The sequence below is a fragment of the Puma concolor genome, chromosome C2 (genome assembly GCF_028749965.1).
Source record: "Puma concolor isolate L17-30 chromosome C2, mPumCon1.1.hap2, whole genome shotgun sequence".
NCBI classification, from domain to species: domain Eukaryota; kingdom Metazoa; phylum Chordata; class Mammalia; order Carnivora; family Felidae; genus Puma; species Puma concolor.
Genome location: NC_141675.1, coordinates 37931405 through 37948847, shown reverse-complemented (window position 1 = coordinate 37948847; position 17443 = coordinate 37931405). Strand labels below are relative to the sequence as shown.

The following is a 17443-nucleotide window of genomic DNA, read 5'->3' as shown; positions in this document are numbered from 1 at the left end:
TATGGATCATTTCAGTCCTTATAGTTATCCAATGAGATAAAGATGCTATTATTTTTCCATTTTATAGATGAGAAAACCAAAACAGGGAGAGGTCAGATTAGGTAACTTGTCCAGGTCACAACACAACTAATAAGTGACAAAACTGGAATTTAAGGGGCACCTGGGTGGCTCAGTCAGAGTCTGACTCGGGTCATGATCAAGCCCTGCATTGGGGGCCCTGCATTGACAGTGCAGAGCCTGCTTGGTATTCTCTGTCTCCCTCTCCTTCTGCCCCTCCCCTGTTCATACTCTGTCTCTCTCTCTCAAAATTAAAAAATGATAATAAACAAACCTGGAATTTAAATTCAGGCAGTCTGACCACAAAGACTGTTCTAAGCCACTATATTATATTTTCTCCTAGGGGTTATGTGTCTATGAATAATGAGTTGATGATATTTTAAGAAAACTGACTTTTTGAAATTTTATTTGAAAGTGAAGTTTAATTACTTTCCTCATTACCTGTACCCCATGGGAGATGTACCTGGAGAAATCGAGATTAGAATCCCTTTTTCTTTTTTTTTTTAATTTAAATTTATTTATTTTTGAGGGAGAGAACAAGTGTTTGTGAGCATGAGCGCGAGTGGGGGAGGGACAGAGGGAAAGGGGGGAGAGAGACAATCCTAAGCAGGCTCTGCACTGTCAGCACATAGCCCCATGTGGGGCTTGAACTCATGAACTATGAGATCATGGCCTGAGCTGAAATCAAGAGTTGGATGCTTAACAACTGAGCCACCCAGGTGCCCCTAGAATCACTTTCCAATACCTTTTATTTTTTTATTTTTATTTTTTTTAAATTTTTTTAACGTTTATTTATTTTTGAGACAGAGAGAGACAAAGCATGAACGGGGGAGGGTCAGAGAGAGGGAGACACAGAATCTGAAACAGGCTCCAGGCTCTGAGCTGTCAGCATAGAGCCCGACGCGGGGCTCGAACTCACGGACCGCAAGATCATGACCTGAGCCGAAGTCGGCCGCTTAACCGACTGAGCCACCCAGGTACCCCTCCAATACCTTTTAAAATTACCATCAATAGGGGTACCTGGATGGCTCAGTTGGTTAAGCATCTGACTTGAGCTTAGGTCATGATCTCACAGTTCGTGAGTTCGAGCCCCACATCAGGCTCTGTGCTGTCAGTGCAGAGCCCACTTGGGATACTCTGTCCCCCTCTGTCTTCCCCTTCCCCATGCACACTCTCACTCTCTCGAAAATGAACAAACATTAAAAAAGAAAAAACAAAATTTAAATACCATAAGTAAATTTTGTCACATGATCTAGAGCTCCTGATTTACTAATATACTTATTTCCAAAATCTTTTTTTTTTTTTAAATGTGTCTTTGGATTAGAATGAAACAGAAATTGAATTGGGAAGCCTATTGAGACAAGATTTCCAAGGACTGCATAATGAATTATTGCTACGTATTGGAGAACACTATCAACAGGTTTTCAATGGTTTGTCAATACTTGCATCATTTGCATCTAGTGATGATCCATATCAGGGCCCCAGAGAGATCACATCTCCCGAATTAATGGTAAGGAATATGTTATATGAGTTTTTGTTTGTTTCTTGCCTTTTTGTAGCTTAATTGTGAGATTGGAGAAATAGATATTGTATGCATTTTCCAGATGCTAGAGATTTGTTTAAATTTCAGGCTGAGATTTTTATTTTAGAAAGGTTGAGGATTTAAATTATGGTCATACAAGGTATTAACAAAATATATTAGTGTTGAAAAATATGTTTCCAAATGATTATAGGTTTTATTTTTTCACAGGGTAAAAATGTTCAAATTAATTTTTATTCACTACTTTTTAACTAGAGATTGGAATACATTTGTGCTGTGCCCCCCTTCCCCTACCTCCAACTACCTCTTTGGCACAACATACTAATTTTGTCAATTCTATTTTTAAAATCCATTGTTATGTTTAAGGGAAAGTTGGAACACATGTTATCCCCTCTTTCCCTCTCTTAAATTTTTAGTCACTTTACTTCATGTGAAAAAATATGTATATCTCCTATTTTTTCTTTTGATTGCCCTCATTCCTTCAAGAGACTCCAAGGTCTATCAGCAAAATATCTTCAGAGATTTCTATGCTTTCTCATTTCCCATTCATTCTTTAGTTCATTTTAATCTGTTTTTGTTCTCACTATTCTACTGAAATTCTTGTCCATGTCAGAAACAGTCTGCCTGATGTCAAATCCAGTGGTCACTTCTCTTCCTATCTTATTTCACCTTTCAGTGGTATTCAGTACAACTGACCATCCCTTCTCATATGGCATCTCTTTATACTATACTTCTTTTATTTTCTTTTTTTTCCCCACTGTCTACTTATTCATTCTTAGTCTTTACTGGCTCTTTTCCTCTACTTTATCCTCTAAATGTTAGATTGATTCAGGACTATGTAATTGGGTCTTTTTGTCTATTCTTTCCTTAAATGAGAGAGAATCTGGTCTCATCTGGTACTTTGCTTGATTTGATTTATATTTTGATGATTTCATTGTTGAAATTCCAATCCTGACCTCTCCTGAGCTTTGGACTTGTGGATTTATGTAAGTTAGGTCCTGGCAGGAAACGGATGGCACACACAAAAATGTTTAACCGAAAATAGTTTCATGAAGGGCTATTTTCATTGTCTTGGGCAAGGTTAAGAGAACCAGCAGGAAATGTTAAGGAATATAGGGACTAGGAATAGCAGAAAATTTATGCTCCCCATAGTCCTGGCCAAGAAGAAGAAATGTTATTGACAGAACCTGGTTGAAAGCTTAGAGCCATGGTTCAGGGAGAAGGTTGTCATTGTAGAGTGTAGACAGTTCCAGAACCACCTCAAAACCCGGAGGGAGCAGGAATTTTAAACCCCTTGCTCTTTTCTCCTAATCCCTGTTCCCCTGTGGTGCTTCCTGTTGACTGAATTCATTGGGAAGCCAGATGAAAGGGATCTTGAGTAATGAAATCTGGTTAGCTTCTCAAGCACAGAACAGGCCAGAGAATGGATCTGGAGAGAGGATGGCAAACAGCCTCTCCAGCTTCCTCTTTGTCATCTCTACTTGTCTATCTTAGTAAACATCTAAACATAACGTGTCTGTTAGAAATCTTCATTTTCCCTCCCCTAACCTGTTTCTCTCCTAGTCTTTTTTTTTTTTCCTTTTTTAAATTTTATTTTTTAAAATTACATCCAAATTAGTTAGCATAAAGTGCAACAATGATTTCAGGAGTAGATTCCTTAGTGCCCCTTACCCATTTAGCCCATCCCCCCTCCCACAACCCCTCCAGTAACGCTGTTTGTTCCGTATTTATGAGTCTCTTCTGTTTTGCCCCCCTCCCTGTTTTTATATTATTTTTGTTTCCCTTCCCTTATGGTCATCTGTTTTGTCTCTTAAAGTCCTCATATGAGTGAAGTCATATGATTTTTGTCTTTCTCTGACTGACTAATTTCACTTAGCATAATACCCTCCAGTTCCATCCACGTAGTTGCAAATGGCAAGATTTCATTCTTTTTGATTGCCGAGTAACACTCCACTGTATATATATAACACATGTTCTTTCTCCATTCATCCATCAATGGACATTTGGGCTCTTTCCATGCTTTGGCTATTGTTGATAGTGCTGCTGTAAACATGGGGGTGCATATGTCCCTTCAAAACAGCACACCCGTATCCCGTGGATAAATGCCTAGTAGTGCAATTGCTGGGTCGTAGGGTAGTTCTATTTTTAGTTTTTTGAGGAACTTCCATACTGTTTGCCAGAGTGGCTGCACCAGCTTGCATTCCCATCTCCTGGTCTTTTCTATTTCAGAAAATGGTACCACTGTCTACCTAGTTGCTCAGATCATAACTTGGGAGGCATTCATGAGCCCTCCAGTTTCTTCATCCTTCATAATTAAGTGTTAGCAAACCCTAGCAAGTCTATCTCCAAAGTATATTTTTCATTCTCTGCTGCCACTACCCTCTTATAAGTGACTATCATCTTTCTTGGAGACAACTACAAAAACCTCCTAACTGTTCTCTCCTTTCACTCTTCCCTCCTTATGTCTTTAGTCACTTATTTACACAGCATTGATATGCTCTTTTTGTAGGTAGTACAAATTCATATCATTCCCCTGTCTAAATTCCTTTTATGGTTTTTGTTGCTCTTAAAATGAAATCTGTAAGCTTTATGTGATTGACGTACCTGTCCACCCTCATATTATGCAACACTTTTCTTCCTTTCTTGTTTGTTTTGTTGTGGTTTTTAAAAATATCAAGATTTTTTCCGTGTTAGTGCCTTTGCCTTAGTCTCTTTACTTGGAATAATCTTCCTCATTCTTTAGCTCTCAGAGTTTTCTGATCACCCTACCTAAACTCCCACATCCCAATTCTTCTCTATCATGTGATAAGGGTGTTTTTCCCTTAGCACTTATCTCAACCTTATTTATATATTTATTGAATGTCTTCTACTCGTATTAGTCTCCCATGTAAGCTAATAGGAGGAAAGTGACTTTGCTGATCTTGCCACCTATACCTGGCACCATATTCTAGACATACATAATACATATTTAGTGAGTGGCAGATTAATGAATTATTGTCTAAATGCAAGAGCTTTACAATTAGAATGTTGGCAGACTGTGAGTGCCATCTATATCTGCTTTTCATTTAAGAAGCATGAGCTGGATCCATGTGATTGGTGAATTGTGGCTTATTAAGCCTAAAATGAGTCTTAATCCAAATCAGAAGTTTGCAAATTAAGTGTAATTTAGATTGACAAACAGATGATTCTCTGTGCTTGGCAAGAAAAAAGTTTGTCCTAATATCTAATATGGAGAGACATGATCAACACCTAACTTTCTACTATGTGCTAGTACACATCCACCTACCCCTCTCTCCTCTTGGCATTGTATGTAATCTGTAGATACCTAAATCAGGTGCCTCAACATCAACCAATGCAACTTAATTGTGGAGTTGGAAAATGCTTTGCCACTCCTCTCCTGCTTTTTCTGCCCCCTTCCTTGCCCATTTATAAATATTTTAATATTCTTTGCAGGGTACTTGCATTCCCAGTTTGTAATAATATTAACAACTTAAATGTAACACTTTACTATATTCTTTTTTTTCCCCAAAAAAGGCTTTATTACGTACAGAGGAGAGGGATTCAGTCCTTCTTGGCTGCTGCTTTCCTCATGGCTGCCAGGACGTTGCTCAGCTCCTCTCTCTTACTCTTGGTACAGATGTGTGTGTGTCCCTACCCTTTTCTTGATGAACTTGAAATTGCACTTGTCCTTGGAAACCTTGAGCAGCTCCATTGCACAGGGTGAAGCCACACACCTCTCAGATCACGTGCCACACAAACTTGGTGTGGTTGATGAGGCGCCTGCAGCAGCTGCTACACCTCAACTTGTTCATGCTCTTAGTCACCTTGTAGCTCTCGTGGAGGCCACTGGCCAGAGGGTAGAGCAGAGCCATGGCTGCTGCTCCCCATAATGGCTCCTGCTGCAGAAGCAACACTTTACTATATTCTTAGTGCTTAATGCATGTTATTTTATTTAATCTCTATAACAACTCTGTGCAATAGGTGTTCTCATTTTACAGACTCAGAGGAGTTAAGTAACTTATCCAGCATCACACACTAGGTAGGGCAAAATTGGGATTCAAACCCAGGTTTGGCTGACTTAAAGCCCATACCCTTTCCTCCAGGATCCTCTTTCAAGAAAAAATTAATCCTATTCCCTTTTACCAGTGTTACCTCAGATGATACTGACCTCTGTTTCAGACCGATGTTCTAGCAGCTTATTTTTTCCTTATTCAAGTACTTTTTTTTTCTGTCTTAGCTCTAAATGTTCTAGATAAGGACACTTAGTCTTTTTGGTTTTTTTTTTTTTTGTTTTTTGGGTTTTTTTTTTTGTTTTTTTTTTTAATTTTTTTTTTCAACGTTTATTTATTTTTGGGACAGAGAGAGACAGAGCATGAACGGGGGAGGGGCAGAGAGAGAGGGAGACACAGAATCGGAAACAGGCTCCAGGCTCTGAGCCATCAGCCCAGAGCCCGACGCGGGGCTCGAACTCACGGACCGCGAGATTGTGACCTGGCTGAAGTCGGATGCTTAACCGAATGCGCCACCCAGGCGCCCCCACTTAGTCTTTTTCCATTCTTACAACAATTAAATATCCTCTCCACTCTGGGTCCTTGTGTGAGTCACATCCTGAGGATCCCACCCCAGCACACTCCATATTTCAAAAGCTCACAGGTTTTTTATTGTGGAGTACTGTTTAATCATATTTTGTCTTGGTGATTATAAATCAGCTTCACTAATTTTTAAAATACTAGATGTGAAAATATATATTTTTAGAGAAAATTCACCAAGTGCTTACTTCCAGTACTCTAACATAGTTAGGTAATATAGAAATGATGTTAGTTGAATAAATTATTACTGATTTATGAAATTTGATCTGTATAAAACTTACATAAAATCTGTTTTATGTGTTTCTTTTTTTTCATTAGGCTGATTACTTACAACCTAAGTTGTTGGGAATTTTGGCCTTTTTTAACATGCAGTTACTGAGCTCCAGTGTTGGCATTGAAGATAAGAAAATGGTAGGTACTGATAGTTAAGTTGCAAAGTTCTGGAATTCATATAGAATACATAGGAGATATGACTTTGGCTTGTAGCTACAAACATCCAAAGATGATAAATAAACATGACATTCTGAATCCTTATTTTCCTTTATAGGCTTTTAGGGACTCTAAAAAGAGGAATTCTATTGCTTATAGTTCTTTTGTTTATAAAGGACCAAAAACCCGACCCAAACTGGCTTAAAAGAATTTATTGGCTCTGTGACTAAAAGTGTAAGAATAATATAGCTTTGGGCATAACTTAGCTTTGGATACAGTGTTCTCAGAATTCATCTCTTAGCTCAAATTCCCCTGGATTGACTTTGTACATAAGTGCCAGGTGATGGCCCCAATGGCATCAGGCTCATGACCTCACCCCGTCTAGCTCAGTGGGAAGAAAAGAGACCAGCAGTCTCTGATAGCTCAAACAAAAGTTGCATAATTGAGTTCATTGGTCCAAATTGGTGTGTTATGAGTTACGGCCCATGGTGTTTTTGAAAACTGAAAATTGTTAAGTTATGTAAAGTTAAGTAACTTCAATATCTATTGATTTATTGATTTATGTTTAAATGTGTTTGGCACAGGGCACCTTGGTGGCTCAGTAAGTTGGGCATCCGAGTCTTGATTTCAACTCAGATCATGATCCCACAGTCGGGAGATCAAGCCCCAGGTCAGGCTCTGTGCTGAGTGTATAGCCTGCTTGGGACTCTCTTTCTCCCTCTCCCCCACCTGCATGCTTGTTCTCTCAAAAAAAAATAAATAAATAAATGCATTTGGCACAGTGAAGTTTCAGTATGACTGCTGTAACGGTCACAACTGGAAATTTTTGTTCCTAGATTGAGTTAGAATTTTAGTACTGATTAAATTTCCCTTTTTATTGTTTTCCATCTTTGCAGTCAGTAAAATTACAGTAAAAAAATCTGAGTGGAAGCTTTTATTTCAGTCTATACTCTTCTCTTAATAACCTTGAGGAACCAGGAAAGACATGATACAATATTAAATTCTAATTCAGCAGCCAGTACTTACTCTGTTGGTGTCAACTGGTAAATTTAATCCCCTAGGTAACTTCTGTTCTGTCTCCATGGAATCTTTTTTTTTTATTTTAAGAGAGAGAGAGCACGTGTCAGTGTGGGGGAGGGGTGGAGAGAGAGAGGGAGAAAGAGAGACAAAATCCTAAGCAGGCTCTGTGCTGTCAGCACTGAGCCAAATGTGGGGCCTAATCCCACGGCCCTGGGATCATGACCTTAGCCGAAATCAAGAGTCCAACAATGCTCAACCAACTGAACCACCCAGGTGAAGCTTGTATGTTTTGGCACAGAGGTAAGGTTTACTAGAGAGTTTCTTTACCCTTTCATTAGAACCTGGAGCTGTTGATACAAGTCCCGATTCTGTGTTCCACATACAGTAAAATGTGTACATTATTTTGGGGGTATGTCATCAGTTATTTGTTTATTTTACTAAATTCAGAGTATGTTGAAATTAGTACCATTAGGACAGAAATGCATGTGCCTCATAGGAATTTGGGATGAACAGGAAGAAAATTAAACAATAGGTATTAATGTTCTTAATAAATTTGAAAATTACGGTTCTAAAGGACCACCAGGACAAAAATAACAAATTACCTTCACAAGAGAAAAAAAACACCAGAACTCAGCTTGTATTTTTCAAGTTCGTTACTTACATAAGAATTTGAACAGAATGAACTGACCAACATTTAGACATTGTGTTGCCAGAAATAGGTATTACTCTGAGATGTGGGTGGGATGTACTTTACCTTAGGGCTCATCTGCTCCTGTGGACTTGTTTATAGGCTTTACTTTAAATCCCTACTTACTTTATAGGCTTTGAATAGTTTGATGTCTTTGATGAAGTTGATGGGACCAAAACATGTCAGTTCTGTGAGGGTGAAGATGATGACCACGCTAAGAACTGGCCTGAGATTCAAGGATGATTTTCCTGAATTGTGTTGCAGGTAAATGACTGCCTGAGTTCATTAGAGTATTTGCATCTCCCAGTAGCACTAACTTGAATTCTTATCTCTTTGAGGGATTCAGACTGTGAGTAATAAAGATGGAAAGAATACTTGTATTGAAAGGGAATATGTTTACTTCTTTAAAGATACACTAGTGTGCAATCTTTTAACATACTGGGAAATAGTATAATGAACCCCTCCATACCTATTTCCCAACCTCAGCAGTTATCAACATTACTAATCTTACTTAACTGACCACCTCCACCTATTGTTAGTTGGAATGATTTAAAGAGAACCCCAGTATCAAATCACTGTACTTAGAAATACCTCTGATGTATCTAATGGGTAAAGCATTAAAAAAAAAAAAAAAAAAAAAAAAAACCATCGTGAATTATTACACTTAGCAGAATTAATAGGAATTCCTTAACATCATCTAAAACTCAGTCCATATTTAGATTTCCCCAAATGTCTCAAAGATTGTTTTCCCAAAGGTGTTGGTTTGTTTGAATAAGAATCCAAATAAGGTGCATGTGTCACACATGTGGTTGTTTGGCCCCTTAAATATCTTTTAAAAACAGATTCACTCCTTAAGACCCTTTCCCACACTTTTTTCAGGCCATTGAGATTTTGGCATACTCGGGATTTCTAATTTAATTTGACTTAATATCATTTCAGTGTTACTACTAACAGACTACTCAATGCAGTTTAAGCTTTTTGAAGGTCCTTTTTTCCTTTATTTGTTTGTTTCTTTCTTACATTGGATTTTTGTTTTTTTCAGAGGTCCTTTTGTCCTTAAGACTGTACCTATTGGAGATGGAGAATCTGAATAATACGTTTTAAAGTCATGTGAAGCAGTTCTCTTCTGTGTACATATGCCACCCACTTGATATTAAGTTAGGTTTAGTTGTTTTAGTTTGTTTAAAATTTTTAGAAGTGCTTTTTTTCCCTCTTTAAATTCATGTAAAACATAAACATTGTCTGAAATTCAAATTTGTGAATCTAGCTTTAATTTCTGATCATGATAAGTATCTATTTTTCTTAATTTTTGTATAATTCTCCTCTTTTTAAAAGTATAAACCAAATGCACACACACTCACACCCTTATTTTCCTATGAACCCTGCCCCAAAAGGGAGCATATTATAAGCACTATTTTTACCTTGCTTTTTTGACTTGATGCATTAAAGAAATCACTGTTTGCATATATAGTACTGATCTTTATTCCATTTTTACAGCTGCCTTGTAATCTTAATATTTGTATGTATCATTGTTTGCCCAGCTAATAACTCATTGATGGAGCTTTACTAATAATAAAAATAATGTGATTTTTAACTTTTATTTATTTTTTCACATAGAGCTTGGGATTGCTTTGTTCGTTGCCTGGACCATGCTTATCTTGGTTCCCTTCTCAGTCATGTGATAGTAGCTTTGTTGCCTCTCATACACATCCAGCCTAAAGAAACTGCAGCTATATTTCACTACCTCATAATTGAAAACAGGTATTTATTGTAATAGAAATTAATAGTAAAGATTACAACTTTTTATTACTGTATATTTATGTCTCAGGACATTAGGATTGCTACTGGTAATGTGGAATTGCTCACATTCTTTTTAATTGAGAGTCCATCAGACAAAAATAATTGACACGCTTTAAAAAAAATTGACATGCGTTAAGTCAGTGCATATCGAACTGATACTATTTCAGTTGTGACATTGATTCATTATAGTATTTAAAACATTAGGAGATCAACAAGTCAAAATTCTTTTCATCAGTTTGAAAGAAGTGAGGCTAAGTTTACCTTTCTTCTCATGCTTAAAAGAGATAGTTGAATATGAAAAAGGTTAAGAGGAATGTTCACCTACTTTCTATAACTTTCCTTAGTTGAAACTCTTATTACTTCATTGCATTAGTCTCTTAACCAGCCTCCCTTCCTTTAGGCTTTTATCCCATTTCTTCATATTGTTCATATTTAAAAACATCTCTTTTATCAATTTATTCCAGCATATGGAGACATTTTGTGATTCTCCCACTTACTAATTGATGAATTTCAAATTGCTTATCTTGATGTTCAAGGCTTGCCAAAATCTGGTCACATCTTATTTCTTAAAACCTTTTCTCAAGATTTCCCAAAACAGACTGTGCTGTAGCTTACCTGTATGAAGAACGTACATTATTCCCATTTTTGTATTTCAAACCAGCTGCTAATTTAGCCTAGAATTTGTTTGTATGCATTTTGAAGTTGTTTCTTTGTTTGCATTTACTGTTACATGTTGTAGTTTTTTGTTTCTGAAAAGGGTTTAAGTATTATTTATTTACCTGCTTACCCACCCATACACATGCTACTGCTATTCCCATTAATCATTTTCAATAACTGTCTAAGCAGGGAAAAGGTACAGAAGAAAAGATTAATGTAGGGATTTTTTCAATAAAGTGCTTTTGATATTTTGAGTATGATAGAACAACATAAACACTGATGTAGATCACCTTTCAAATACTTTTGGATTATTACATAGTGTATCAGTGCTTTTTATTATGCAGCAGTTATTTCTCTACCTTTTCATATAAAAAAATCTCTCCTTCATTTCGTGCTAGTTAGAACACCTTAAGCTCCCTGAATAAAGAAATTTTTTTCAGCTTCCTTTATTGTTATATCACTAGTGTCCAGCACATAGTGGCATATGATAGTTACTTGATATGTATTTGTGGCATAAGTGAATGAAGACTAGAATTTAGAAATCTATTATTGGGATTCAGATAGATTAGAGTATTATATTTGATGCAAATTAAAAATTATAGCCTCAATAAGATTTATATTTTTTTTCAAATGCTTTATGAGAATTTGTGTTTTAAGGTTGGATTTGGCTATCTATTGCTGCACTATGAACCGCTCTAAGATCAAGTGTCTTAAAGTGACAAGCATTTTTATTTACTCATAATTTTGCAATCTGGACTGGGTTCAGCAATAGATTCTTTGGTTGGTGGCTGCAGTCAGCCAGCAGGTAGACTTGACTGAGTTTCTGTCTCTTTCCATGTACTCTTGGAGTCTCTCTTTTTTCATGTAGCTTGTCCATGCTGGTGACCTTATATGGTGACTTAGGTCTCTGATGGGCACCAAACCAGAAGTTGCCAAACCTTTTAACACATCGGCCTTAAGTTGGCACAGCGTTTATTTTGCCACATTTTGTTTGTTAAAGCAAGTCACACAGCTAGCCTAAATTGAAGAGGAAGTGACTATGAAGAAGTAGAGTTTATTTTGGGCCACCAACATAACCTACTACAACAGGGTGATTTTCTTAGATTTGATTATTTGCCACTATTAACCACTAGACATGGTTAGGAGGAATATTTTGTACATCACTAATCCACTAGCACTTTTTTTTTTTTAAAGATTTTTTTGTTTTATTTTTAAGTAATCTCTACACACACACCCTTACCAGGGCTTGAACTCATGACCCCAAGATCAAGAGTCACATACCCTACTGACTGAGCCAGCCAGGAACCCCCACTAGCACTTTTCATTGTGACTTAAATTGGCTATAGTTTCAACCTCTGCTTTATTTTTTTTTTTTACTATTCATACTCTTTGCATATAATTTTTTTTGTTTTCCAATTAACTATTAGGGATGCTGTGCAAGATTTTCTTCATGAAATATATTTTTTACCTGATCATCCAGAATTAAAAAAGATAAAAGCAGTTCTACAGGAATACAGAAAGGTATTTAATTTTTAATTTATGTCTTAGGGCATCATTGATACAAAATTGTTCCCAAATTCCAATACATTGAACAGAGGTTCTGTAGAATCACATCTAGGAATAATATAGTCATATTCCAATGGCTATTTTTATGATTAGATAATCCTATCACAGCTATGATACTTTTTTTAGAAGGGAATTTCAGTATTTAGGTCAAAGACGTTATTGGATTACATAGATTTTTACATAGAAAGCAAATAATACAGTACTTGTGCCCTTACTTCCCAGATTACTATGTCCCTACTTACAGTCCCCCAAAGAAGAAGCTGCCATAGCTTCATGCCCTGAAAAGCTGTGGGAGGATTCTAGTTATGTTGTGCTACAAACTATGGTATGAAATTGTCATGGCATGAAATTGTGGTTTTTGAAGTCATTAACTGATAAGGTGTATCTCTCTGTGTTCTTTATATAGGAAACCTCTGAGAGTACTGATCTTCAGACAACTCTTCAACTTTCCATGAGAGCAATTCAACATGAAAATGTAGATGTTCGTATTCATGCTCTTACGAGCTTGAAGGAAACTTTGTATAAAAATCAGGTATACTAAAGTAATTAAAAAGCTATAGAAATGTAGGAAGCTCAAAGAAAAGATGACAGGTTGGCATATTTGCTTGAGTTTCAGTAGATTCAATGAAAGAAGTAATTCTTATTTTACCAAGATTATCAGATCTTAGAATTACTAATCCATGAGATCCCTTTTGAGGTTGAATACTGGGGATTTGCAGCGTTTTTTGTTGTTGTTTTGAAGGGTCATAATTTGACAGTTGTCTTTTGGTTACTGCATCTTCCTGAGTAAGAGTGTGTGTGTACACAATAGCAGCAGTTCGTGTGTCTTCTCATATAATTTCCTATAGATATTTGTCATGTAAAATCTCAGTAATTTTGCCATTTTACATTTTGACTGAATTCTTGTTTTAAAGAAACTAAATTTTTAAGTTTACTCTTTTATGATGCCAGTGAAGTTTATTCTTTTCTTGGGCAACATACCGTAGATTGGCTTTAACCTTGATGACCGTGAGAACTGGTGTTTAAAGTACTAGATCACTGTAAGGCTATGAAATAGACAAAAATTAACTGAGGTACTCATTTTTGCATATCAAGAGTTTATAAGATGTGAAAGCCTAACACTCTCATGAGTTAGGGGATTAAACCAGGTTATGTTTGTTTTCATGATAGAAGGAAGCATTTAAGTTACTTAGGACGAAAGATATACATGATGGTGGGCTGCCTGGGTGGTTCTGTCAGTTCAGTGTCCAACTTCGACTCAGGTCATGATCTCATGGTTTGTGAGTTCGAGCCCCATGTCAGACTCTGTGCTGACAGCTCAGAGCCTGGAGCCCACTTCAGATTCTGTGTCTCCCTCTCTCTCTGCCCCTATCCCACTCATGCTCTCCTTTTCTCTCTCTCTCTCTCTCTGTCTCTCTTTCTGACTGGGTCAGTGAACTTGTGTGACCAATGTGGGTAGCAGCTTATGTGGAAATGGTCCTACCATAGGTGAGGAGCCTTGAATCTCCTTGAATGTAGGTTTTATACTCGCCTAACTGAATCCACATTGCCAATTACAGGGCAATGTAATTGCTTCATTCCCTGCCCTGCACTTACTTCATCGAAACTACTCTGTGCTTACCCCTTGTCCCAAACCTCTACCTGGGTTTCAGGTAACTTAAAGGGCTTCTAGCTTTTTATTTTATATAGGGATTTATGAATAGCAGAGGATTTCTCCTCTTGGCCTAGAGGTTTCCTAGTTTAGGTTGTTTCTAAGTGGATGACATGGTCCTGGTCAAATATTAGGAAACTTTGTATGGATTATCACTTCTTAGATGTAAATGACTAAATCTGAGAACTTAAGGAAATTGCTTATATTCTTAGGGAAAAGCCACAGCTGCCCAACTTTTCCACCTGTGTCACAAAACAAAAATCACACGTGGTAATACCCTAACAAGCCTTCCTTCAATGTAAAGCCCCAGTGCTAATAGATTGGCTAGGCATAGTAAGAATGTAAATGTACTTACAAGAGCCTGGAAGGTCACATAAAGTAGTCTGAATAAGATGTAATGTCTATAGATTGTTATTGGGTATTTTTAAGTACAGGTTAATTTAGTTTAGAATCAATTTATAGCTGGATAAATTTACTTTAGGTTAGTAAGAAAACTAAAGATAATGGCTTGGAGGAACCAATGAAGATAAGAAAATAAGGGAAGGAATCCAGAGATACATGTCTTTGTAGCCGTATCCCCACTGGCCTAAAACACCTACAAAAAAAGAGAGAAGGAAGTGGGTTTTTTCCCCCCACCTATGACAAGAAAGTAACATCAGTGTTGAAAGCAATTCAGATAAGTTCTAGAATAGTGCTATCCAAAAGAATTTTCTATGAGGATGGAAATGTTCTGTATCTGCACTGTCCAGTTATAGCTGCTAGCCACATGTGGCTCTCCTGAGCACTTAAAGTGTATGATAAGGAACTAGGTATTTAATTTTATTTAATTTTTCTTAGTTTAAATTTAAATAGCCTCATGTGGATGGTGGCTATCATATTGGACATTGCAGCTCTAGAGGATGGCTGAACCTGTAGCAATACCTGAACAAGAAACTGATACAAGAAAACAGGGTTCGAAGTCAGAGAGTCTTTGTAGTAGATGCTGTGAGAGTCCATGAGAAAGCAAATGCAAAAGATACTCTTATAAAAGTTCAGTTCTTAACCAGAGGGAGAGGAAAAGATACTTCAGGAATATGTTGAAGAGGTGCTTTAAATAAATAGAGCTAAAATTTTGGTAAAACTGGCTAAACAAACAATTGGGTATAATGTAATGAAAAAGGAAACCATAAAAGATGGTATGACAGTTGATAGGATGGCAGCTGTAGCCTTCTATACTTGACCTTTTTGATGGACTGACCCTGAAAAAGCTTTGTTCTAAATTTATTTTTTTATTTATTTTAATGTTTGTTTATTTTTGAGAGAGAGAGACACAGCATGAGCAGGGGAGAGGCAGAGAGAGAAGGAGACACAGAATCCAAAGCAGGCTCCAAGCTCTGAGCCATCAGCACAGAGCCCGATGTGGGACTTGAACCCATGAACCGTGATCATGACCTGAGCTGAAGTCAGTTACTGAACCAACTGAGCCACACAGGCGCCCCTGCAAAAGCCTTGTTTTAATGGGTAGCCCCCAGAGGGTCATTAACATTAAAGAAATGACAGTTTATGCTTCTTACTTGTAAGGAAGAATCCGTTTTTGAGGGATATAAAGGATACCTAAGGTCAGTGGATAGCAGGGAATTTTTTCTTCTATGTTAGAAAAATCAGACTAGGGGCGCCTGGGTGGCTCAGTCGGTTAAGCGTCCGACTTCGGCTCAGGTCATGATCTCACGGGCCGTGAGTTCGAGCCCCGCGTCAGGCTTTGTGCTGACAGCTCAGAGCCTGGAGCCTGTTTCAGATTCTGTGTCGCCCTCTCTCTCTGACCCTCCCCCGTTCATGCTGTCTCTTCCTGTCTCAAAAATAAATAAACATTAAAAAAAATAAAAAAAAAAAAGAAAAATCAGACTATAGATAAAACTGCGGGGCGCCTGGGTGGCGCAGTCGGTTAAACGTCCGACTTCAGCCAGGTCACGATCTCGCGGTCCGTGAGTTCGAGCCCCGCGTCGGGCTCTGGGCTGATGGCTCAGAGCCTGGAGCCTGTTTCCGATTCTGTGTCTCCCTCTCTCTCTGCCCCTCCCCCATTCATGCTCTGTCTCTCTCTGTCCCAAAAATAAATAAAAATGTTGAAAAAAAAATTTAAAAAAAAAAAAAACAAAAAAAAAACTGAACAACCATCTAAGATCTTTCTGATCACTGATGGTACTCAGGTTGAAGTGATTTTCTGTGGTAAAATCCCAGAAGGACATATGTTGGGCAGATGATATGCTATTATAGATGAAAAACTATAGGGAATTATCAATAAAACTACACAGATGAGAAAACTAATTCAGTAAGGTAGGATATAAAATCAACATATAAAAAATAACTTTTATATAATAAGCAATAACTAGGTGGAAGATTTGTTGGAAGACCCAATTTACAGCAGTAACAGAAAAAGAGAATATGCTTAGTAATAAGCATAATGAGAAATAGATAAACCAATAAAGAAAAACCCTGAAAGACACAAAAAGGTAGTAGGTTTAAGCAAATGGAAACTATCCCTTATTTATCTGTTAGGTTGACTCAATATTACAAAGATTTCAGTTCTCTCTAGATTAATTTATAAATTTAATGCTATCCCAAAAGAATGCCAACAAGTTGCTTGTTTTTGTTAACTAGGAAAGTTCAGACTAGGGGTGCCCAGGTGGGTCACTCGGTTAAGCATCTGACTTCAGCTCAGGTCATAATCTCATAGTTCATGGGTTCAAGCCCCACATTGGGCTCTGTGCTGACAGCTCAGAGCCTGGAGCCTACTTCAGATTCTCTGTCTCTCTTTGTCTTCTGCCCCTGCCCTGATTGTGCTCTCTGTCTCTTAAAAATAGACATTAAAAAAAATTTAGAAAAACACAAGTTCATACCAATGCTTATATGGGAAAATCAACATAAAAATAGCTAAGAAAACTCTGAGGGGAAAAAGTAACCATGAGGGTTTAGTATCTCTACCAGACATTAACATACTCTACAGCCTCTATAGTTAATACAATGTGATTTTGGTGCATGAACAAACACACCAGGGGAAAGAATAGAAAGTTCAAATGTAGACCTTTATGTAAATGGACATTTAGGATATGATAAAAATGGGATTTCAGATAATTAGAGCAAACAGATTTCTTTTAACAACTGATTAGGCATTTCAAAAATGATAAAATTGGCTCTGAATGTTAAAAAGCATATTTATTTATTTATTTATTTATTCATTCAATATATGAAGTTTATTGTCAAATTGGTTTCCATACAACACCCAGTGCTCATCCCAAAAGGTGCCCTCCTCAATACCCATCACCCACCCTCCCCTCCCTCCCACCCCACATCAACCCTCAGTTTGTTCTCAGTTTTTAGGAGTCTCTTATGCTTTGGCTCTCTCCCACTCTAACCTCTTTTTTTTTTTTTCCTTCCCCTCCCCCATGGATTTCTGTTAAATTTCTCAGGAT

At 37.3% G+C, this 17443-nt stretch overlaps 1 protein-coding gene and 1 pseudogene across 4 annotated transcripts in view; one reads left to right on the top strand and one right to left on the bottom strand.

The window, feature by feature from the left end:
- Window positions 1–17443, top strand: part of ATR (ATR checkpoint kinase) — a 109905-nt gene that overhangs the window by 27844 nt on the left and 64618 nt on the right. For all 4 annotated transcript variants that reach the window (XR_015240022.1, XM_086674446.1, XM_086674447.1 and 1 more), the window contains 6 exons: window positions 1382–1567; window positions 6505–6597; window positions 8457–8587; window positions 9941–10084; window positions 12208–12301; window positions 12753–12878. Coding sequence is in view for 3 of the 4 variants with exons in the window: in XM_086674446.1 (XP_086530572.1) it covers window positions 1382–1567; window positions 6505–6597; window positions 8457–8587; window positions 9941–10084; window positions 12208–12301; window positions 12753–12878 (774 nt within the window). In the remaining variant the exon portion in view is untranslated. The remainder of the gene's footprint in view (window positions 1–1381; window positions 1568–6504; window positions 6598–8456; window positions 8588–9940; window positions 10085–12207; window positions 12302–12752; window positions 12879–17443) is intronic.
- LOC112850505 (large ribosomal subunit protein eL36 pseudogene) lies at window positions 5159–5475 on the bottom strand (annotated as a pseudogene).